A 26271-nucleotide genomic window follows, 5' to 3' on the forward strand; every position below is an offset into this window, starting at 1 on the left:
TTTTAATTTCATTTAATTTTAATTTTAAATTCTTATTTGCACTTCATGTTGTTACACAGTGGACCCTGAGCTTCACAGTTTCGTCTATCTGTATACTTGTATATGGTTGAGATGACAATAAAGTTCTCTATGACTTTGACTTGAATTCATAATGTAACCAAAAGTTAATGTTAAATTCAGAATCCTTAGGCAATGAAACCCCTAGCTAGGCGCATATTTTGTAAAAATTAAAGATCATAACAGGTTATATATCAGAGGACTCCCATGTGTTAGAGCATTAGAACCATACAACAATCTAGTCAGGAACAGGCCATTCATCCCAACAAAACTTGCCAGTCCTATCCACTTAACTGTTGTTCATACGGAAGCTGCTGAGTCCCTATGTGGAGGGCTTAGGAGTGCTGGGTGAGCAGGCATCACTCGTAATCAGTGCTTACTTAACTGGATAGGGTGTGTGTCTTTTTGTGTGTGTGTGTTAAGCTTAGAGGGTGATAGCAGGCCAACCCATAATGAACTTGGTGAGTTCCACTAAACCCACAATAACACAAAATGAACCCCAGAAGAACTGCAGAGATTTGTAAATGAGCTTCTACTGGGAGTTCACTCCACACAGAGCAGCACTATGATGCTCTGTGAGTGGCACTGCCAGGATATTTTTTCTGTTTTCTTTCAATTCTGTATATTTTGTTTATTTTCCTTTTCATGTTATCTGTAGCTAACATAGCTATATACTACAGATAAGCACCCTAGACAAGATAAAGTGGTTTACACTTACTTTTTATAAGCTTTTAGGCAGAACTGTCCATCCCCAGAGTTGTAAGCCAGTTATCTATGTATGTAATATCATGAGGTCATGAGGCCATGTTGTATAATGAACCACCCCCTCCTGAGGATCAAATAACAAAGACTGCTGAATCTTAAAGCCCCCCAGGAGGACTCCAGCTCTGATGCTGATGTTCCCTCTGATGCTAACCATCAGTTTTCAGATCTTTAGGAAAAGTATTATTGAGTTGCTTTTTGACTTTGAGGAAATGGTGTATTGCTATTAGAGCTTTTTTTGTCATTATTTCATTTCGTTCATTTGCTATTATTCTATTTTAATAAATTCTTATTTGCTTTTAAATTTCTATACTTTGTCTCCATATAATGAGTGGTTGAAGTAATAAAGTGGATACAGGGCCCCTGGTCTGAAGTGAATGCCACTTTTTTCCTGCAGCATTAGCAGGCTGAGGGGGGACGCCTGCAACAGAGGACAGCACAGTGTGAGTAACATATTGTTGGCTGGGTAGACGTAAAAAGCGAGGACTATCAGCCTCCATGTTTCTAGATTACTATTGGGGGTCAAGGCGTTTCAATCATTAACATCTAGGCTACATCTGAGGATACCAAAAAAGAGTATCAACCTCCATGTGTCAAGGTTATTCTCGTGGACCAAGTTATTTTATCCTTTAGCATGTAGGTCATATTCATAGACACTTATGTGTTACAGCATAAGAACATTAGAACAATCTAGACAAGAACAGGCCATTCAGCCCAACAAAGCTTACCAGACCAATCCACTTAATTGCTGTTCATGCTAAAGCTAGTGAGTTCCTGTGCGGAGTACTGAGGAGTGACAAGCTGAGCAGGCATCACTCATAATCAGCGCCTAAATCGACAGGGTGTGTGTGTATGTGTGAGTGTTAAGGTTAAAAGGTAAGAGTTCTAGATGAGCCCCACTGATCCCATGATAATGCAGGAGGTGTGCTGTTTAAGAATGAAATTGCGTGTACCCGTGAATCTAAATTTCAAGGTAATAAGAGGCAATGAATCATATCTCTCATCTTTATCAGCAAAAAGCATTCAATAGTGGATATTATGAATGGGAACCCACACCCGTGGAGTTGGCATGGTTTCCTTTACAGATCGTATCTAATTTCTTCATATATCCCAAAAGCATTCAGGTTAGGTGGACTGGAGACTCTAAATTGGCCTGTTTGGAGCTAATGCAGCTGTGTGTGAGTAAGGGTGTTCTGTGATAAATTGAAATTCCATCAAGCATATACACTGCATCCAGAAAGTATTCACAGCGCATCACTTTTTCCACATTTTGTTATGTTACAGCCTTATTCCAAAATGGATTAAATTCATTTTTTTCCTCAGAATTCTACACACAAAAACCCCATAATGACAATGTGAAAAAAGTTTACTTGAGGTTTTTGCAAATTTATTAAAAATAAAAAAAATGAGAAATCCCATGTACATAAGTATTCACAGCCTTTGCTCAATACTTTGTCGATGCCCCTTTGGCAGCAATTACAGCCTCAAGTCTTTTTGAATATGATGCCTCAAGCTTGGCACACCTATCCTTGGCCAGTTTCGCCCATTCCTCTTTGCAGCACCTCTCAAGCTCCATCAGGTTGGATGGGAAGCGTCGGTGCACAGCCATTTTAAGATCTCTCCAGAGATGTTCAATCGGATTCAAGTCTGGGCTCTGGCTGGGCCACTCAAGAACATTCACAGAGTTGTCCTGAAGCCACTCCTTTGATATCGTGGCTGTGTGCTTAGGGTCGTTGTCCTGCTGAAAGATGAACCGTCGCCCCAGTCTGAGGTCAAGAGCGCTCTGGAGCAGGTTTTCATCCAGGATGTCTCTGTACATTGCTGCAGTCATCTTTCCCTCTATCCTGACTAGTCTCCCAGTCCCTGTCGCTGAAAAACATCCCCACAGCATGATGCTGCCACCACCATGCTTCACTGTAGGGATGGTATTGGCCTGGTGATGAGAGGTGCCTGGTTTCCTCCAAACGTGACGCCTGGCATTCACACCAAAGAGTTCAATCTTTGTCTCATCAGACCAGAGAATTTTCTTCAGGTGCCTTTTGGCAACTCCAGGCTGGCTGCCATGTGCCTTTTACCAAGGAGTGGCTTCCGTCTGGCTTCTCTACCATACAGGCCTGATTGGTGGATTGCTGCAGAGATGGTTGTCCTTCTGGAAGGTTCTCCTCTCTCCACAGAGGACCTCTGGAGCTCTAACAGAGTGACCATCGGGTTCTTGGTCACCACCTTGACTAAAGGCCCTTCTCCCCCGATCGCTCAGTTTAGATGGCCGGCCAGCTCTAGGAAGAGTCCTGGTGGTTTCGAACTTCTTCCACTTACGGATAATGGAGGCCACTGTGCTCATTGGGACCTTCAAAGCAGCAGAAATTTTTCTGTAACCTTCCCCAGATTTGTGACTCGAGACAATCTTGTCTCGGAGGTCTACAGACAATTCCTTTGACTTCATGCTTGGTTTGTGCTCTGACATGAACTGTCAACTGTGGGACCTTATATAGACAGGTGTGTGCCTTTCCAAATCATGTCCAGTCAACTGAATTTACCACAGGTGGACTCCAATTAAGCTGCAGAAACATCTCAAGGATGATCAGGAGAAACAGGATGCACCTGAGCTCAATTTCGAGCTTCATGGCAAAGGCTGTGAATACTTATGTACATGTGCTTTCTCAATTTTTTTTATTTTTAATAAATTTGCAAAAATCTCAAGTAAACTTTTTTCATGTTGTCATTATGGGGTATTGTGTATAGAATTTTGAGGAAAAAAATGAATTTAATCCATTTTGGAATAAGGCTGTAACATAACAAAATGTGGAAAAAGTGATGCGCTGTGAATACTTTCCAGATGCACTGTAGTTTCATTAAGCATGAGAAACAGGGTGGCATCCCATCTAGGGATTGGTGACCGCTTTACACCTGATGCTATCAGGACAGACTCCCCATAACTCTGCCTGAGAGCTGCGTGATCCATCATGTTTAAAAAATGGAAGTCATAAATCTCCTACAGAAGTCAACATCTCTTCTGCTGATTATATTATGATTCTGTGTGTTTTTAAAAACCTTGAACACTCGTTTCAACTTGTTGCTGTTCTCATTTTGGGTTTTCCGAAGTATTGTAATCTATTCTGTAGACATTTTTTTATTACTAATACTATTTTCAGTTATTAAGAAAGCAACTGCATTGTTTCTGTCACCATTGCATTTTTAATGGGTGCAATTACGCTGAATTGCTGTTGTTATGGGACATTATTGGTTACTATGGAGTGTATTTCTGGAAATACCATAATCAGTGCAATCCCAGAGTCCTGACTCTTTGATTTTGTCTTCTTACTACAATTATTTAATTATCATTTTGGTTTAGACTTTGGCTTTGCTTTACATTTCCTCTCCTGGTCATCCCCATTTCTCTGTAATTAATAACAGACTGCAGCATGTCACCTCTGAGAAGCCCGTATTGCTGTGTTTATTAAAAAATTGACTAGAGCTAAAGCACTTACTGTATATGCTGTGCATATCTAGAGACATTTTTAAATAAATTGCTCTATAAGAAAGAAAGAAAGAAAGAAAGAAAGAAAGAAAGAAAGAAAGAAAGAAAGAAAGAAAGAAAGAAAGAAAGAAAGAAAGAAAGAAAGAAAGAAAGAAAGAAAGAAGAGCCATACCTGTATAAGGCTTCAAAAAAGTCCTTGGAACTAACTCCAAATGCTCTTTCATATTGATTTCTTCCTTCTCTGCAAAACAAAAAATTAAAATACTTTACAAATCTAATTATTAATATTGTCATGGATGTTCCTGACATATTTATCCAAGACAATCAGAATACGCTCTGACTGTTTACAGATTTGTTTTTGTTAAACTGCAGTAGAGGTTAGATTGAGTGACTTGCTCACTTTACAGGCAGGACCTGAAGTGCAGCCCAACAGTTCACATAGCAAAGACTTAACAGCAACACCAGTCTGACTGAGGAGGCACTGGGCCCCCCCGGAGAGAGGCACCTAACCAGCATTAAGCAGTGGCTGTGGAAAGACTGAATGGTATTAGCTGGGAATTAGAAGTTTATAAGTAAGTCCAGTGCTTGTAGGCACCAGAAAAACAATATTATGGGAAAGAATAGCATTATAGTAACGGCTTCTATTATGAGGCATGGGTTTCAGGGGGTATGACACCGCTGAATGCTAGGTGTTTGAGTGTTCTCTCCATGCCTATATAGTCTTTACTCTCAAGGTACTTCACTATTCCACGGGCACTGTTATAAACATTTATGGTGAGTTAGCTGGTGATAAGTGTGAGAAAACCCTTTAATGGACTAGAGAGAAAGGATAACAGACAGAAGGTGTAATGGAAAGAGATGTGAAAGACACAATATAACATACATACAAAGAGACTAGGGGGCTCTGCCCCCTGCTCGCTTTGCTTGCCAACCCCCGGGCGGGCACTACACGCTAGCCACTTCGCAGATCTGCCGCTCGCATATGAGGAAGCGGATGTACAATTTTAAACAGATTGTAATTTTCATGGGAATTGTTACATATGTATAATAGAACTAACTATTTTACATTCTTCTTCTTCTTTTTCTTTCGGCTGCTCCCATTAGGTGTCGCCACAGCGGATCATCTTCTTCCATCTCTTTCTGTCCTCTGCATCTTGCTCTGTTGCACCCATCTCCTGCATGTCCTCTCTCACCACATCCATAAACCTCCGCTTAGGCCTTCCTCTTTTCCTTTTTCCACATTACAGCAAGTAATTAACCATAGTAAAAAATAGTAAAACGTAATAAATTGAAAGAAAATTATGTTTCATGTTGCATTAGAGGGATTCATTGCGTTATATGTTTTTGTTCTGTTTGGCTTTGAAATTAACACGTAAATACTTTTCAAACTTACACTTTTACTGTAAAACTTCAGTAACAGTAATTTTTTTAATTCATTTTTGTCAATATCGCATTGAATTTTAATTCCATTTTTTGGACTTACATCGTGACAACACAACGTATAACTGCCTGCGAGTGAATATTGTTTCTTTCTCTCTAATAAATAAACTGACTTTTTCGATTGTTTGTCCTTTTGATTCGTTAATTGTCATAGAAAAAGCTATTCTAATGGGAAACTGTTAACGTTTTAATACAAATGGCATATCAAAAATCTAATGTTGTCTGCGGAAGATGTACTGTGTTACCTTTCTTGTCGCCTGTTAAAATTTTACATGTCATTGCCATGTAACCGATTGACAATTTTCGCCTTAATTCATATGACTTCATTGTTTCTCAGTGCTAGGATTTCCCGTGTACTCATTTCTTCTGTTGATAACCCTTTGGGATGAAATTCATCAATAAGATTTCGACATACTGCAGTGGGCTAGTACCCTGCCCAGGATTTGTTCCTGCCTTGCGCCCTGTATTGGCTGGGATTGGCTCCAGCAGACCCCCGTGACCCTGTGTTCGGATATAGCGGGTCTGATAATTGATGGATGGATGGATTTTGACATAATAAGTCTTCTTTTGTTGGGAACTTAAAGTGAGGAAAACGTAAGAATTTATAAGAGCTGAGAGCGCAGGAACTGTGTCTGACAAAAGCATTTACACGAATGAGAGGTGAGTGGGCTGTGGGTGTGGTTGTAAATGGTTGAGAGGATGGCGGGACTTGACAAAATCTCTTGGCAAAAGTCTCATTGTGCAGGACTTGAAAAAATCTCTTGGAAAAAGTCTCGCCTCAAGATTTTCTTTTATAATACTGAGATTTATAAAAAAGTGTTAAAGATAGATAGATAGATAGATAGATAGATAGATAGATAGATAGATAGATAGATAGATAGATAGATAGATAGATAGATAGATAGATAGATAGATAGATAGATAGATAGATAGATAGATAGATAGATAGATAGATAGATAGATAGATAGATAGATAGATAGATAGATAGATAGATAGATTCAATGTCCTACAACCCTTAACTGGGGCCCATTAAATAAACTGGATGGATGGTTGTTGTATGTGATGAGCACTGCTGCCTTATAACTCCTGGCATCCAAAGTTCAAATCCCATGGCATTTGCACATTCCCGTGTTTCCTTTCCAGTTTTTGCCCACAGTTCATTTAACTGGTGTCTCTAAACTGGCCCAGTAGAGGTTATCATGGGCTTGTGTGCACTATGGAGGAATGGCAGGCTTCCCAGGAGTACCTTCTGTCTCGTGCACAGTGCTAGCAATATGAATTTGTGGACCCCACAACCCTGTATTGATGTGGAGAATGAAATAATGGATATCTACGGCATTTTTTAAATAAGGAAGCAGCCAGTTGCCAGCTGAAATGGTCATCCACTGTACTTACCGCACTGCGTCTGTCAGGTTGTGCCAGCACAGGTAAATTGTTTGGGAGTTGTACTGTATGGACTGGAACAGGGATTTTGGACTGGATCTGGTCAAGTATATTCGGGAAAGTTCTGCATTGTAATAAACAGCTGAAAGAATAAACAAACAAATAAATAAATAAACCCAGCTTTATCAATAAAGTGTCACCATGTTGTGATATGGTTGGCAACTCTGTGGGCCGTCCCAAACAGGAATACAGGGTGCCAAATTGTGAAAACTTGATCAAAAATAAGGATTAAGTATATAACATATAATAGAAGGTAGGGATGATCAAAGGGTAAAAGCAAAATAACAACTGAATAAGTAGAGAAATTACAACAACAACAACATTTATTTATATAGCACATTTTCGTACAAATGATGTAGCAGAAAGTGCTTTACATGATGAAGAAAGAGAAAAAAGACAATAGAAATAATTAAAATAAGGGAGCACTAATTAGCATAGAAATTACACTCATAGTGCTTCACTGGGCTAACTCTGTGTCCTGTCTTTCCATTAAAAACAGATAACTAATTTCTTATCCACTTGTCCATTTGCCTAACACTGCAAATATAGCACCACAGTCTCTTGTCATTCCCCCAAACTACAATCGAAACACTCTTGGCACACTTTCTTCCTGCCATTGCCCAAATACACCATTTGCCTCCAAGCTTTGATATCCCAGAAAGCTCTGCAGTTGAATTACTATAGCCAGGTACCCTTAATGTTCCATGGGACCACCCTACTCTTCCCAACCGTTACAAGCCCACCTTTAACCAATTTGATACCTTAGTGTCCATGGATTAGTTTTTTTTTCCAGAGTTTTCTGTAGGCAATGTGGTGCAATGACTTCCTGTGTGACCCTGCATAAGATGATCATCCTGCCAGTGCCACCAATTGCAAGAAAATATACAGCCAATAGACATTTATTTTCTTGTCTGACATAGTCTGAGATACAAGCATCACTAATGATAAAAACACCATCCGGGATACACAGTTGTCTGCTTTTCCACAAGCCTCAGAGTCAGATACTTCTCAAGTGGCCGCCATCTCTTCATTCCCAATGAGGTGGGTCCTCCTACAGTCATGCGTATGCTGCAGACCTCCCCCTAGTGCCTGTCTGCTTGAATTACAGGCAGCTCTTCTGAAACCAGACTCTTGCGTTCTGTACACAACCCTGCTCTAACCATGGCACTGCACTTCCAGCCTGATAGCTCAGTCAATCATTATTTGTGCAACTTCCTTTGCTCTAGGGTGTCATACTATCTATAGAGTTACTGATTAAAACAGCAAGCCACTGGTTAGTTAAAATACTTCTTTTGGAAAAATAGAAAATGGAAATGGACGTGAAAATGCTGATCAACAACAACAACAACAACAACATTTATTTATATAGCACATTTTCATACAAAAAGTAGCTCAAAGTGCTTTACATAATGAAGAAAAGAAGAATAAAAGACAAATAAGAAATTAAAATAAGACAACCTTAGTTAACATAAGAAGGAGTAAGGTCCGATGGCCAGAGTGGACAGAAAAAACAAAAAAAAAACTCCAGAAGGCTGGAGAAAAAAATAAAATCAACTCAACATAAGAACATACTCTGTCTTAATCTAATTTCACTCCACATCACATCATCCCTACAGTTTTAACCAATTATTAGTATAAAGATAAGCGCCATCTGCAGGGTATGTCTGCCCCCTAGTGCATGTTTCTGCCCAGGCTGCTGTTTGATTTTTTGCATGTGCATGGGGCACCTAACATATTGCACATTGTTATTCCCTAATGGTGCCTGCATTTCCACAGTGTAAAGAATTTTGCAATCAAACCCCAGGGTGCCGAGTCCAGGTCTTGTCTATATAACCTTTGTGAGAGTGAGATCAGTCTTAATGCTGGCTGTCTATCTATCTATTATATAGTGCCTTTCCTAATAATATCTACCATATAGTGCCTTTCCTGTCTTTATATCATATAGTTTCATATCTATCCTCCTGTCTATCTTTCACTCATATTGTACCTTTTATATTTATTTATCTCTTTATATCATACAGAATCTTTCATATCTGTACATCTGTGGATTAATTGTATAGCATCTCTAATATTTATGTACCTATTTTCATAAACGTGCACATGGGAGATGGTTTACAGGCTCAAATAGTGTGGTTTCTCAGTCAGACCAAAGGTTAACACTGTCATCTGATCCTTTCTCCTTTTATCCCTCTGTAGTTTAGCCAAAGACCGAGCCTCTCAGTGACATCACCACTGATCCACCCACTGATGACATCACCTCTTGCACCCTTTGATGATGTCAGCTCTGGTACCCAGAACCCACCTTCCTGCCTCCACCTCTTCCTCTATTTGACCATATTTATTGACCACATTCAACCTGTTAATTAGTTCTGTTGCCTGCCTATTTTTCCCAATATACAGGGTGGCCATCCTCAAACCTTTTTCTGTTTACTGCCTACTTTATTACATCTCTCTATTATAATAAAAAAATCTTGGAACGAAACGTGACTTTTTGAAGAGACTTTTTGGAATGAAGCCCCACGAGACAGAGACTTTTACCATGAGATTCTTTCAAGTCACGCCCTACTTACAACTATTTTCAAACAAGACCACGGCCATCAGGTGCATTCCGGAACTTAACCTGGACAGACACCAATCCATTAACGGGCTTACTTGTGAACACACACACACAAACACACACTTATGAAGATCCAGTTTAGAATCACCTATTCATCTAAATATGGCAGCGAGAAACGATGAAGTCAAACGATTTAACGCAAAAATTGTCTATCAGTTACATGGCAAATTGGTTAAATGCGTATCAATAGACTATGCTGAAGCAGTTGGTGGTGATCGTGCGGAAGATGAAAACATCAACTTACAATATCACGAAGAATATCTACAACCGTTAATACCATTTGGTCTTCTACTGGCCGAATTACTGTTGAAAGAAGGATGTATCATAATGTTATTGCGTAATTTATGTCTGAGTACTGGGCTGTGCAATAGGACGAGATTAGTTGTATTGAAAATTGGTCGAACAATTCTAACATGTAAAATTTTAACAGGCAACAGGAAAGGTAATGTAGTTCATATTCTGCGAATAACATTAGACACAAAAGGAGATCTTGATATGCCATTCATATTAAAACGTTTACAGTTTCCCATTAGAATAGCTTTTGCTATGACAATTAACAAATCACAGGGACAAACATTCAAAAAAGTTGGTTACTTAAAAGAGAAAGAAACGATATTCACTTACGGATAGTTATATGTTGCATTGTAACAATGTAAATCCAAACACGGTATCAAAATTTAAGGGTGGAGTGATGGCTCTGAGGCTAAGGATCTGCACTGGTATCCCGAAGGTTGCCAAAAAGAAATCCTACTCTGCTGGGCCCTTGAGCAAGGCCCTTAACCTTCAATTGCTTCGGGGGCGCTGTACAATGGCTGACCCTGCACTCTGACCCCAAGGGATATGCGAAAACTAACAAATTCCTAATACAAGAAATTTGTATAAGGCGAAATAAAGTACAAAAAAAAAAAAACAATTCAAAGCGATCTTGAAGAAAAGTTAATTCCAAATATTGTTTTAACTGATGTTTTAAAGTAAAAGTGAAAATAATGCATATGCAACAATTCCCATGAAAATAACAATCTGTTTAAATTGTATATTTTAATATACAATTATATAAACTGTATAGCGCCCAGACTCTGGAACGACCTACCGAAATTAATCAGGTCAGCTGACTCCATGAATTCTTTAAAAAAACAACTCAAAACTCATCTGTTCAGGAAGGCCTTTAGCTCTACTTGACTTTATTACCCTTCTATCAGTTTACTTCTCTGTCAAGATGCTCATGTAACCTGAACATGTGTGTGTGCGAGACCATCAGTTATGTTGTCTGGTTTTTTTTCCAGAATTTACTGTCTTAATCTTCTTTATTTATTTATCTGGTTTGTACAATGCTATATATACTGTATACACTGCCATTCTTTATTATATTCTGTAAGTGCCTTGAGCATGGAAAAGGCGCTATATAAATAAAATGTATTATTATTATTATTATTATATCTGGTTAACCAAATCTGAGGGTTGGCGAGTGAAGTGAACAGGGGCAGAGCCCCCTAGTTATCTATATATATATTAATAATATGGTGCCTTTCATGTCTCTCTATTATGCAGTGCCATCTATCTATCTATCTATCTATCTATCTATCTATCTATCTATCTATCTATCTATCTATCTATCTATCTATCTATCTATCTATCATACAGCAGTGCCTTTCATATATATCTACTGTATATATTTATTTTATAGCATCTTTCATATCTATTATGTGTTGATTTTCTATTCATTTATTAAATGTTGCCTTTCATATCAGTGTATCTATCTGTTTATTTGTAGTGTCTTCTATCTCTCTTCCCATGTATTATACAGTGCCTCTCCTATCCATGTTTTTCATATATGGTGCTTTTCATATCCGTCTCTCTATTAGAAAGTGGCATTTTTATCTATGTGATTCACCAAGCTGTTAAAAGTTGGCCTGGCCCCATGTGTGTGTGTGTGTGTGTGTGAAGTGTGCACAGCACCATGTCCCCCACCCAGGTCCCTAGGTTCATACTGTGAGCAGTTTGCATGTTCTCTCTGCGTCAAATGTTTTTTTTTGTTTTTTTTCGGCAGGTCCTCCAGATCTCCTCCCACATCCCAATGACAAGTCCAGTGGGTGACCCTAAATTGTCTCCATGTGATTGTGTAAATGAATGTGTCCTTTGATGGATTGGCATCCCACTTGGCTCTGTCTTGTACCGCCATGCTTCTAGGACAGACTCATGCTATCTGTTAATACACAGGGGCAATAAACGAAATCATAAATTGAATGCATCATATTTTTTTCATTATTTTGGTATCTGCTGGCCTTGCTATGGAATTTCTTGTGCTAAGACAGCAGTTCTCAAACTCAGTCTTACTTTCCACTATGTCTGCTGTTTTCTGTTCTCACTAACTTCTGTTTTTATCTGAACTTCTAGCCTAAATAATAATTATTAACCTGTTTTGGATGTTTCTATGGTTTGGGTTAATGTAAAAATTACTAAATTAAATTTGGTGACTGTTTATTAGAATATACCAAGCATTTACTGTATGTACAGTATGTTACATGGAGACTGCTTAGTGTGTTTTTTTAACTTTGTTTTGAAGATTTTCATAATCATCCTGATTTATATTGTGCTTTTCCAGGCACTCTGGTCAATTAACTCCTTATTGACTAATAAGCACCTCAAGTGGGGCTGATGCTGAAGTAGTTGCAGCCTTTCAGCTTTCTGTGTTGTGTTCTGGGTGTCTACTCTACTTGTTGTTATTGTCGTTATTAGGAGACAACTAAAGGAGCAAACTACACAGAAAGAAGTCAAATTAATAGGAAATCAATCAAAGAACAAATATTTAATATTCCTGAATCTCTTATTAATGTAAAAATCTTGCTGCTGTGCTTTTCTGAATACGGTGTAACACAAGAGAGAAAGCAGACCAGGTGTGGGGTGGGTGTGTCGTTAGGGAAGGGTTTCTATTATAAATATTCTGTACAATTTTGTTTTACTTGGAAATATACATTTATCATAAAAAAGAACAGCTAATAAAATGAGATAAAATGACTCAATGATTGTGAAACTGATTGGAATAAAAAACTATGGGCACGGGGGGAGGGGGTCCCCAGGACTGCAACTGAGAACCTCTGTGTTAGGCAATAGAAACCAAAGAAAGCACAAAACACGCCATACCTTCTCCTTCAATCATCTCCACGTGAAGCAACTCCAGCCCTACACATGCCGCCAATAAGCGCTCCATGCCATCCACATTTGTCTTCAGGCGGTGAGCTATTTCAGCAGCTCGCATGGATTGTTTTGACTGGGAAAGCAAATCAAAAACGCCGAGTTCACAGGCTGCAAACAATGTCTGCAAACAGAAATAAAATACAACAAGTTAGAGGACGTATGCATGGCCTAATATTCAGGTGTGTTCGGTGACTGACAGGTATTTCACATTTTGTATTTACAACCAAGACTCGGTTATTACATTTTTGTTTATTAATTAGTTTTGTAATAATGAGTCATATTCAGAAGGAAAAGTGATAATTAACTTTATGAAATGTTTTTTTAAGAACACTTTGCAATGGAGTTAAATTGACTTGTGCTGGTTCAGTAGCTTTCATACACAGCAGAGTCCAATTCAAGTGACCACCAGGTGCCCCAGCTCCCCAAATGTCCAACACAAAAGTTCTGGACAAAAGTTTGCAATAAACAGGAGGATTTATTCATGGGAAAATGTTCCTTGTAAGAGTTTCCAACCCTCCTCAAACGCAGTCACAGCTTTAAAACTGTAACTCTCTGTCGTTGTCCACTCTTTCTGAGTCCAGTCCTCATGCAAGCTTTGACCTCCTCCTCCTCCCCCCGACTCTGCTTCTTGGAGTTATGGCAGGCAACTCCTTTTATGTTACACCTGGAAGCACTTCTGTTTTTCCAAAGCTGTGGTTCAGAAGCACTTCCAGGTCAAGTGGAAGCCTGACAAAGAAGGGCTCACCAGTCCCCGCAGCACCCCCTGGTAGCACCCACAGAACCCAAAAGGGCTGAGCTGGAGAACTCCAGTTCCCATGGGGGAACTGGCAGGGTCCTCCTGGCAGTCCCTCACAAGGGTCTATGACTAATTGTTATTTAATTTTCTTAAACATAACATTTTTAAAAGTACACCCAACAGAGTAGTACCCAATAATTATCAATTGAAAAATATCAATTAAATCAAATTGGCCAATACAGTAATCCCTCCTCCATCGTGGGGGTTGCGTTCCAGAGCCACCCACGAAATAAGAAAATCCGCGAAGTAGAAACCATATGTTTATATGGTTATTTTTATATTGTCATGCTTGGGTCACAGATTTGCGCAGAAACACAGGAGGTTGTAGAGAGACAGGAACGTTATTCAAACACTGCAAACAAACATTTGTCTCTTTTTCAAAAGTTTAAACTGTGCTCCATGACAAGACAGAGATGACAGTTCAGTCTCACAATTAAAAGAATGCAAACATATCTTCCTCTTCAAAGGAGTGCTCGTCAGGAGCAGAGTCTGTCAGAAAGACAGAGGAAAGCAAACAAATCAATAGGGCTGTTTGGCTTTTAAGTATGCGAAACACCGCCGGTACAAAGCTGTTGAAGGCGGCAGCTCACACCCCCTCCGTCAGGAGCAGAGAGAGAGAGAGAGAGAGAGATAAAAAAATCAATACGTGCCCTTCGTGCTTTTAAGTATGCAAAGCACCGTGCAGCATGTCACTTCACGAAGCAGCTGCACAGAAGGTAGCCAACGTGAAGATAATCTTTCAGCATTTTTAGACGAGCATCCGTATCGTCTAGGTGTGCGAACAGCCCCCCTGCTCAATCCCCCTACGTCAGGATCAGAGAAAGTCAGCGCAAGAGAGAGAGAGAGAGAGAGAAAAGTAAGCCGGGTAGCTTCTCAGCCATCTGCCAATAGCGTCTCTTGTATGAAATCAACTGGGCAAACCAACTGAGGAAGCATGTACCAGAAATTAAAAGACCCGTTGTCCGCAGAAATCCGCAAACCAGCAAAAAATCCGCAATATATATTTAAATATGCTTACATATAAAATCCGCGATAGAGTGAAGCCGCGAAAGGCGAAGCGCGATATAGCGAGGGATCACTGTACTAGCATAAACCTATGAAAGGAGAAAAGGAACTGAAATACGTTCCCCATATAGCTATTCATTTTAGTGTGGAAGAAATTAAATAGGAACTATATAAAAGAAATAAATGTATCCTCAGCTAGGACCTCTTTGAGGTCTGTTCTGTTCTGCGTATTGTATTGTATTGTATTGACCCCCTTCTTTTGACACCCACTGCACGCCCAGCCTACCTGGAAAGGGGTCTCTCTTTGAACTGCCTTTCCCAAGGTTTCTTCCATATTTTCCCTCTTAGGGTTTTTTTTGGGAGTTTTTCCTTGTCTTCTTAGAGAGTCAAGGCTGGGGGGCTGTCAAGAGGCAGGGCCTGTTAAAGCCCATTGCAGCCCTTCCTGTGTGATTTTGGGCTATACAAAAATAAACTGTATTGTATTGTATTGTATTTGAGTCAGGAACCAGGCAGGAGGAAACTTGTTCAATGCTTCAGTAATTTCTCTTCATGAAGAGGGAGCACCCTGTTACAGCAGTTTACTAAGGGGATGTTCCCTCAGTAGAGGTGTCAGCAAATGATCACAGAATAAAGACAGAGACTCAAATTATAGACAACTTAAAGTGCAGAATTATTGCTTACTCTGATTGGTTCACTGGCTTGCATTCACTCTGACTGGTTCTTTGGCTTACACGGTCAAATAAGCACAAATACCCAAATAAAAGTCCCATTTCTACTACATTCTTATCTTTCAATATCTCTTAAGTTCAGTTCTTCTTTTTTTAAGGAAAACTGTGTACATGACAACTGGCAGGTCTTACTGGGCACCTGACATCGGCCAGTTTCTTAAGTCACCAGTCTAGAACCCTCTGTCTCCTTACTTAACCCTTTCAGCAGATTCTTCATGCTATTTCTAAGACAAATGCAAGGTATTTCTTGTAATGTACCAAACCACTTCATACACAAAAACTATGTTGCACCTTGATGGTTAACATTAGTTAAAACATAGTAATTTGTTAAAATTATTCAAATAAGTAAGAACTTGGAAAAAAACTGATTTATTGTGTAATGGGAATTTGAATGGTACACACGATTGCCACGATTGTTTGTGTATATCATGGGGTGGCTGGCCATCAGAGATCAAGGGCTTAAGCCACTGAAGCCCCCACCTCCAGACATTACTGTTCGTTTTTAAACCCATCCTATGTTTATATCGGTTAGGTCAGCTGCACCTTTCCCATGTTATGAATTCATTCAAACACCATTTAGCTGCAAGTTGATAATTGGTTCTTTACAATAGTAATTTGAAGATAATATTCTTCAATCAATTCAGTTTTATATATGCTTACACAATTGCTTTCCCCTTCCATTTATGTCCTGAGAAATGACTTTTTTGTACTTTATTAGTTAAATTCCCTAAAGCAACAGGGGAAGGAGCTTCTGCTTCAGCTGTATGTGCAGCTGCTCTGCCCAGCGTTTGACTCACTAGCACTGGGTATCTGAGTGGCTGTAAGATGACTGAAAGAGGAAAATATACAAAATATACAAGGTCAAGCAACTGCTCCCAAGGTAAAACTGAAACAGTAAACTCATTCCTTGTACAGAATAGTTCTCTGTTTTAAGATGAACATGTTTGCAAATTCACCAGTGCATTTCAATGGGAAATTTTGAAATTAAAAAAGAAAATGTGTTTGAGATATCACAATGAAAATTGAACTGACTCAACAAATTTCTTTAATGGATAATTGTGCCACATTGGTCCACGGTGGGTAAGTTGTTTAATGCGGACAGACAGACTGATATGGGCTTTCACAATAGGTGCTTGGTGCTATATGAACTCGCCTAAAAATACAGATATGGCTCCTCATGGCCTGTGCAAGCACAGAGCCAAGAAGTTCAACACAGGGCAGTACAAGGTGACTAAAACTATGGGTGGTAAAATATGAGCCTGCCAGGTTTTTAACCTCCCTGGGTGATTAGAAAAACAAGATGCACAGAGAAGTATCAGATGGATTCTCTTCATAACCTCAGAAGACCTTGACTTTGCAGATGATGTTGCCTTGCTGTCCATACACACCAACACATTTAGGAAAAAACTGAGCTCCTGTGCCTCTTTGGAGGTCAGGTGGGACTGAGAATGAGACAAAAGAAAACTGAGATCAAGACACTGAACGTGGAACCCCCTGTACCAATCAAAGTATATGGTGCTGACCTACCTAGGATAGAGAAGTTTAACTACCTAGGCCAGGGGTGGCGTACTCCAGGCCTGGAGTGCCGCAGTGGCTACAGGTTTTCATTCTAACCCTTTTCCTAATCAGTGACCAGTTTTCACTGCTAATTAGCTTTTTCCCCATCACTTTAATAGCCCTGTTAGAAGAGTTCAGCCCTCTGAATTGATTCCTTTCTTCATTAAATGACAGCCAAGCAGAAATGAGATGTGAAAAGAGCTAACAGATGACCAGCTAAACTGGGGCTTCAAACTCCAACCAATTTCACTCCAATCACTTTCTTAACGAGAAGCCAATTTTTACTGTTAATTAAACCCATTATTTAATTCCATGGCTTGTTGCTGCTCTCATTCTGCCACAGCACACATTTCGAAAACTGTTGTTTTTCTGTTCTTTCTAAGAGCACCGTCAAAATGTTTTGGTGACCTGAGAGATCAAACTTACCAAGACCATCACCTCTCTTTAATATCAGATATTGTGTAATGGGCACAGGGGAGCTGGTCATGTGGTGGCTTGTTTTGTGTGTCATTATTGTTTGGCTGCTAATTAAAGAAAAAGAAACAACTATGGGGCCTGAGTCAAGTAAATTAAAAGAAGTAATCAGCAGCAAAAACTGGTCACTAATTAAGAAGATGGTAAGAATGAAAACCTGCAGCCACTGTGGCACTTGAGGCCTGGAGTTTGCCACCCCTGACCTAGGCAGTGTCATCCACCAGGATGATGAGATGGGTGAGGACATCAAGAGGAGACTTGGCAAAGCAAGGAATGCCTTCAGGACCATGGCAAATGTGTGGAAGTCATCCAAGCTGCCAGAGCTGTGTCCTGTCTAAACAGCTGTACGGGTCAGAATGCTGACAACAAATGACCTAACCAAGCTGTCAGCGTTTCACATCATAAGTCTGAGGGAGATATTAGGCTTTTTCTGACCCAGAAAGATCTCCAAACATTACCACCTCCTTCAATTTCAACAAGAGGACATGGGTACTATCATGATGAAGAGGTGCTGGAAGTGGTGATGAGGAGAGATGCTGACACCATCATTAAAACTGCACTCCACTGGACACCAGAAGGATGTAGGAAACGTGGGAGACCAACAACAACCTGTCAACGATTGGTGGAGGACGAGACGAACTATACTTGGGGCATTCTGGAGACGATGATCAAATACAGACAGCAGTGGATGAAGTTTGTTGCCGCTCTACATAAGAAATGTCTATTTGGGTATTGTAAAGCCAACCTGGACACAGACAGGCAAGACTCAGGTTCAAAACCCAGCACACGGTTTATGTACAGAATAAAGTGCACATATCACCAGCACTAAGACGCAACACAACAGTCCCATCCTTTCTGCCAGTCCATTCACCTCCACTCCTCCTCAGGCTTTATGCTCTTCCTGTCAACTCTTGCTCTTGAGTGGTGGTGATTAGCTCCCTTTATAGGGCACCCAGAAGGACTCCAGGTGCCCAACAAACTTCTTTTGGCCACAATTCTGGGTGTGACAGAAGTGTGGCCAAATAAGGTCCTGGAATTGTCCATGTGTCCCCTGGCAATGACCACGGGCCCCAACAGGGTTGAGCTCCCATGCTCATGACCTGTGGCCCCGCTGGAAACCAAGGGGGCTGCCCTCTGTTGGCCTGGAGGAGAAACTGTCCTGAAAATACTCTTTCCCCTGGTCCTTACACACTCAGGGCATCCCAGCCACTCTCCACAGTAAGCAAACTGTTGAACCAATAAGAGTGTATGGAAGCAAGTGAACCAATCAGAGTAAGCATTAATTCAGCACTGCTATGCAAATTCAGTAATCTATAAGAATGACTCTCTGCATCTATTATGTCACCATTTGCTGACAACCTCCCAGTGTCCAGGGCATTGTCCCTTAGTAGATTTCTTTAACAGGATGCTCTCTCTTCATGAAGAGAAATTAAAGACAAGTTTCCTCCTGCCTGATTCCTGTCTCAAAGAGGTCCTAGCTGAAGACAAGATTTCCTTCTTTAATATTTTTCCAATTTAATTTCTTCCACATGTCATCTTGGACACACTGAAGTCATTTCACCTATTATTATTCACAAAGAGAAAATATGAAAAAAATTACATCATCCCTGTAAACATTTATTCCTGGAAATTTACAACATTTGAGATATGCTTAGTTACAGTTCGTTTTTCCAATTTATGTACAGGCAGGTGAAGTGACCTGCTCGTCGTCACACAGCGTCAGTAGTAGGAACTGAACCCACAACCTCAGGGTCTGAACTCCAAAGCCTTAACCACTACACCTCATTGAATTCGGGCAAATGATGGAATGATGAAAACTCTGTAGCATAAGTGAAAAGGAAGGAGATATACTGTACATATACTGTACTTTGTGAGAGATGGCCAGCAGCTTATCCCGGCCAATACATCCACACCGCCAGATGGAGTCCTCCCTGCAACATGGAGGTGCCCCAAATTCCCGCAGGGCATCATGGACAATGGAGTTCAGTTTCACAGCCCTGCTGTATACCATTCGGGCCACCAGGGGACGCTGCAGGGAGACACGAAGATTATTTCTATTATAACCCGGAAGTTCTCCCAAGTCATGGGGACGGAAGGACGGAAGTACTTCTGGGCTAAAGAAAAATATAAATCTTCATCTGACCTGGAAGTGCCATTGGATCACGTGGGCTGAAGGTCAGGAGCTCTTCCGGGTCAAGGACTATTTAAAGGACTGTGGGAAACCCAGCAGACTGAGCCGGAGTTGGGAGGAAGTGTGACAGAGCTGCTGGGTGGAGTGGAGGGTTCATTATTGTGTTTGATTATTGTGTATTGTGGAGGTGGAGGTGCTTTGTGCACATTATTATAATAATAAATTCATTATTGGGACTTTTTACCTAATGTTTTGGTGTGTTGTCTGTGGGTGTGGAGGTGCGACAGCGCCCCCTACTGTCACAACTTGTAAAGAACTTTCAACTGAAGGGAGAAATGATCTAAAAGTGCTCTATCATAAGTTTCGGTCTCTTCAATGACTGCCTGTGTGTCCCTGATTGACACGCACATCATCTGGCAGTACTCACAATGTAGACACAGAGAAATAATTGATTTGACAGTCACTTTGGATAAAAGCATCGGCTAAATTTTTTGCTGACCAACACCAGCTAATGGCAACCTACTGTAGTGCATTCATATAGGAGAATTTAAATGGGAGCTGGAAAGCATTTCATTTTGACACATCAACACGATGTGTTTTGATTTGGTGCCCAGTGACTCACACTGACATTTAGCAGGCGTTGCCCTCACAGTGTGTTCAGAGGCTTTTAATCATCACAAGAAGAACTGGCAAATTGAGACAACTAGATAAAAAGGGCAAGGGCAGCCTCTGGGGCTTCTGAAATGAAACAACAGCCTGGGCACGGTGGGAGACGAAGACTTGAAAAATGAACACAGAACAGCAGACACCATCTATCTGTCATATAGAAGCCTTTAACCTTAAGCTGCCTGGTACTGCCCTTCCTATCTATCCACAGTGCCTATAAAAAAATTTCACATTTTATTGTTATCCAACATTGAATCACAATGGATTTCATTTGTCTTTTTTGACACTGATTGACATCCATCCATCCATTTTCCAACCCGCTGAATCTGAACACAGGGTCACGGGGGTCTGCTGGAGCCAATCCCAGCCAACACAGAGCACAAGGCAGGAACCAATCCTGGGCAGGGTGCCAACTGATTGACATAAAAAGACTTTTTAATTACAAAGTAAAAAACAGTTCTCTGCAAAGTGCTCTACATTAATTACAAGTCTAACACATAAGATAATAAGTATTCACCCCCTATGACACTACCTAAATCATCAGTGGTGCAGCCAACTGGTTTTAGAAGTCCCATCGTTAGTTCAATGGAGACCACCTGTCTGAGGATTCAATGGACTGCAGTATAAAAGCACTTGAATGAGGAAGATCCAACTTGTGGTATGTCAGTATGATGACCTAACCTACAGAATGAAGACAAACAAACACTCCAAGCCACTCCATGAAAGGAGACTGGAAAGTACGACCAGGAAATACCCAGTTAAACCAATTATTAAGACATGGAAAAAAGTGTGGCACAGAAGGAAATCTGCTACAGCAGGCCAGCAATAAAAACTGAGTGATCATAATAATAATAATAATAATTCATTACATTTATATAGCGCTTTTCTCAGTACTCAAAGCGCTATCCACACAGGGAGGAACCGGGAAGCGAACCCACAATCTTCCACAGTCTCCTTACTGCAAAGCAGCAGCACTACCACTGCGCCACCTGTGCAAGAAGAAGACAAGTGTTACAGGCTGCTTTGTGTAAGAATGGAAAGTCTGTGCAGGCAACAACTGTCGTCAAGGTGCACATTCTCAAAAACACTCCATTCCTTCCATGAAGCATGGTGATGACAGCATCAGGCTCTGGAGATGCTCCTCTGCAGCAGGACCTGGAAGGCGCTGTGAGGGTAAAATTAATGTAGCAAAATATGGGGAAATCCTGGAGTAAAACCTGATATGGTTTGCCAGAAACCTGAACTTTGGGAGAAGATTTTTTTTCCAGTAGGATAACAACTTCAAGTGTAAAGTGAAAGCTACACAGGAATGTCTTCAAAACAACAATGTTAATGTCTATATTGAAATCCAACTGAGAATGGTTGACTGGAGTTCAAAAAGGCTGTTCACTTACAATGTCCATGCAATCTGACAGAGCCAAAAGATTTTTACAAACAAGAATGAGGAAAAATGGCAGTGTGCAAATGTGCAATGATGATAGAAATGAGAGTGAATGATTAGTGTCAAGGGCGGCACAGTGGCGTAGTGGTAGCGCTGCTGCCTCGCAGTTAAGAGACCTGGGTTCGCTTCCCGGGTCCTCCCTGCGTGGAGTTTGCATGTTCTCCCCGTGTCTGCGTGGGTTTCCTCCGGGCGCTTCGGTTTCCTCCCACAGTCCAAAGACATGCAGGTTAGGTGGATTAGCGATTCTAAATTGGCCCTAGTGTGTGCTTGGTGTGTGGGTGTGTTTGTGTGTGTTCCTGCCCTGTGTTGACTGGGATTGGCTCCAGCAGACCCCCGTGACCCTGTGTTCGGATTCAGCGGGTTGGAAAATAGATGGATGGATGATTAGTGTCAAAACATTGAGTTAAATCCACTGTGCTTCAATGTTGAGTAAAAATAACATGTAAACTTCCATGGGGTGAAAGACTTTTTATAGGCACTCTATATCTATCTATTATATAGTGCCTTTCACATCTCTCTATCATATAGTGCCTTTCATCTATCTATCTACTTACGTCTGAACTCCGGGTGTAAGACCAGGACAACAACAACAACAACAACAGCATTTATTTCTATAGCACATTTTCATACAAATAATGTAGCTCAAAGTGCTTTACATGATGAAGAAAGAGAAAAAAAGACAAAGTAAATAAAATAAGAGAACACTAATTAACATAGAATAAAAGTAAGGTCCGATGGCCAGGGAGGACAGAAAAAACAAAAAAAAACTCCAGACGGCAGAAGAAAAAAAATAAATTCTGTAGGGGTTCCAAGGCCACGAGACCACCCAGCCCCCTCTAGGCATTCTACCTAACATAAATGACCTCAATCAGTCCTCATGGTATTCAGGGTTCTCATGGAAGGACTTGATGATGACGGTCATGTGGACTTCTGGCCTTTAATCCATCAGTGTAGGGACTTTGATTAGGTGGCGGTGGCGCAGATCAGATATATAACCACAGGACAGGATATATAATCACACCCACACATACATGTAGCTATGCAGTATGACTGATGGCCAGGGCCCATGCCTGGCCGGGATGCCCCTTCACCACATCTGCCAGGGGGACAAGGGTGGGAAGCCCAGTATCTCCCCCTGAACGCTAGATGGCAGCATCCCTGGGTTGCAGTGGTGCCTCAGACTCCCCCAGGGCTTCATGGGGGTTGGAGTTCTGTGCAGCTCTGTGGGGTTCCAGAGGCGCTGCCAGGGGGTGCTGCAACAGGAGTGGCTGGCCCCTTTTGGGCACTGGCTTCGCCACACCCGATAGTGCAGCCGCATGTCGGCAGTCAACCACCTGGAGCACTTCCGGGTGCCTGGTAAAAGGGAGCCAGCGACCACCACTCAGCAGCCAGAGTCGGGTGGAGGTGGACAAAGCTTGCTGAGGAGGAGTGGTGGAGGAAGAGAGGAGAGAAAGAGTGCTTGGTGTACTATGCTTTATTTGGGACTGTGTTGTGGCTGGAGGGATTACGGGGAAGACGTGCCCTCCAGCTGAAGAAAAATGAAAGTCTTTTTATTTGGACACAGGAGGCACGTATAAATCTGTGTCGGGTCAGGAGCTATATAGCGCCATTTTTACAGCAGTTATCTGTTTATGGTACAAACTACTTGAGTGATTGTACACTAAATCAATATGCTTTCACTGTTGCATTTGACAGTGCCAATAACTGTGCTAAGATTTATTCTCATTCTAATTAAGTGAATACGTTTTGAGTTATATCGTCCATCCGCTTGCAATCTGGCACACAGATGAAATCATGCTTAGGGATTTATAAAACCCAATTCATAAGGAAGAGTGACCATCTCTAATAGATTCTTGGAAGGCCTCACCAGTGACTTTTTGCTACATTTCCCTTTAGAGATATAAACAGACTGCTCTTTTTTTCACAAAAAGTGCCTCCTTAAGCTGCCAGGCTCTTGTGTTGGTCCTGAAATGACACCACAGGAGGGGCTGTTTAAAACACAAGTCACATTACCTACATTCAATTCACTCATGTCGATAGGAGAGAAGCAGCACCAGTTCATAAAGAGGAGGAAATAACTCCAATTATTTAACTCCAACCTAACAAGGGACCACACTACGTGTCAACCAGTAAAATTTCAAACTGTCCCATCACCCCCATTTTTTTCAATATCCTTTGTATTCTAAAAGAGAGTTTTTTGATGGACTACTAGACTGCTTTGCTTTTGAACCCTTGTCTGTTCAAAATGAACCTGCTGATAGTGAATATGTCCATCAGATTGTTTTTCAAGCTCTTTGTCTAATTAACCCCACTGGATTTCCATTGAATTAACCCGTCTTTCCTATGCCTCATATGTTACTGTTGCACATATGTATATTGATATACCCATCCATTTTCCGCTGCTAATTTTGGTCTGGGTTGCTGAGACAGCAGTCTGAGAAAAGACGCCCAGTCGTCCCTTTTCCCAACCACCTCCTCCAGCTCCTCCAGAAAGATACTGAGGAAATCCCAGGCCAGCCAAGAAATATAAATAAATCCATAATTGATAGAAGCCTGCTGAGCGCCCTTCGCTCTGCCACAGATGTTAAACTGTCCAGCTCCATGCCTACAATAGAGCCTGCCTTCCTCACCAGTTTGTCCAGGCATGAGGCGTCTTTCCTCTTAATGCTGCCTCCCCAGCACACCACTGCGTAGAAGAGGGCGCTCGCCACAACTGTCTGATAGAACATCTGCAGCATCTTATTGCAGTTGTTGAAGGACGCCAGCCTTCTAAGGAAGTTTAACCGGCTCTGTCCTTTCTTGCACAGCGCATCAGTATTGGCAGTCCAGTCTAATTTATCATCCAGCTGCACTCCCAGATATTTATAGGTCTGCACCATCTGCACACAGTCACCTTTGATGATCACGGGGTCTATGAGGGGTCTGGGCCTCCTAAAATCCACCACCAGCTCTTTGGTTTTGCTGGTGTTCAGGTGTAGGTGGTTTGAGTCGCACCATTTAACAAAGTCCTTGATTAGGTCCCTATACTCCTCCTCCAGCCCATTCCTGATGCAGCCCACGATAGCAGTGTCATCAGCGAACTTTTGCACATGGCAGGACTCCGAGTTGTATTGGAAGTCCGATGTATATAGGCTGAACAGGACCGGAGAAAGTACAGTCCCCTGTGGCGCTCCTGTGTTGCTGACCACAATGTCAGACGTGCAGTTCCCAAGACGCACATACTGAGGTCTGTCTTTAATATAGTCCACGATCCATGCCACTAGGTATGAATCTAATCCCATCTCTGTCAGCTTGTCCCTAAGGAGCAGAGGTTGGATTGTGTTGAAGGCGCTAGAGAAGTCTAGAAACATAATTCTTACAGCACCACTACCTCTGTCCAAGTGAGAGAGGGATCGGTGTAGCATATAGATGATGGCATCCTCTGCTCCCACCTTATCCTGATATGCAAACTGTAGATGGTCAAGGGCGTGTTGAACCTGTGGCCTAAGAAATGTGATTTCTCCAGCATGTTCCAGGTCTGCTCCAAGGTCTCTTCCCAGTTGGACATGCCCGAGAAACCTTGCCAGGGGAGGCATCTAAGGGGCGTCCAAATCAGATCCCCAAACCATCTCTACTAACTCCTTTAGATGCGGAGGAGCAGCGGCAATACTTTGAGCGACTGACTGTCTTCACTTCTCACTCTGTCTCTAAGACTGAGCCCAGACACCCTGTGAAGGAAGCTCATTTCTGCTGCTTGTATCCGCCATCTAATTTTTCCGGTCACTACCCGAAACTCGTGACGATAGGTGAAGGCAGAAACAAAGACTGAGAGGTTTGCTGTTCAGTGCAGCTCTCTCTCCACCATGGGTGCTGCTCCGATTCACCTGTTGACCTTCACTCACTTGTGAACAAGACCCCAAGATACTTAAAAGTCACAAAATCTCCAATTGGTTGAGGGGACTCCATCCTTTTCTGACTGAAAACCGTGACCTCAGACTTGGAGGTGCTGATCCTCATCCTGGCCACTTTATGCACATATATATATATATATATATATATATATACATCTTGTCATGCATGCAAGCATGGGGAGTGTCTCATGGGCCATGCTGAGGGGAAACACAGGGGAAAGACTAAGAGGTTTACACAGTTACTAATGAATTTTCTGTTTCTGTCCAGTGTGGAAGAGAAGTCCTGGGAAGAAGAGTGATGTCACTTCAGCCTTATCGCTAGCTCCACCCCTTTCTGTCCTGTGGATATATAAACCGACCCTTCACCAAAGTCTAAGTTCATTGGGGAACCAGCTTCAACTAAGAACACAGCTTCAAAATGCAAAGCTTGAAACTCAGTTGTTCAGTGAGCCATTGACCCTGGCAATTTCTTTTTTGGCTTTCAAACCTTGGACATTAAATGGGGTTCTAATGGACCTCAACCCCTTTTTCAGTTTTTTTCTCCTTAATTCATAATCTACATAAAGCTACATGTTCCTGATTGACTCACT

At 41.4% G+C, this 26271-nt stretch overlaps 1 protein-coding gene across 1 annotated transcript in view; it reads right to left on the reverse strand.

Moving 5' to 3' along the window:
* Positions 1-26271, reverse strand: part of asmt (acetylserotonin O-methyltransferase) — a 75230-nt gene that overhangs the window by 42884 nt on the left and 6075 nt on the right. The window contains exons 2-4 of the mRNA XM_028801204.2: positions 12940-13114; positions 7134-7263; positions 4470-4538 (exon numbers count right to left, since the gene is read on the reverse strand). Coding sequence (XP_028657037.1) covers positions 4470-4538; positions 7134-7263; positions 12940-13114 — 374 coding nt within the window. The remainder of the gene's footprint in view (positions 1-4469; positions 4539-7133; positions 7264-12939; positions 13115-26271) is intronic.

This window comes from Erpetoichthys calabaricus, chromosome 4, assembly GCF_900747795.2.
Source record: "Erpetoichthys calabaricus chromosome 4, fErpCal1.3, whole genome shotgun sequence".
Lineage (NCBI taxonomy): Eukaryota > Metazoa > Chordata > Cladistia > Polypteriformes > Polypteridae > Erpetoichthys > Erpetoichthys calabaricus.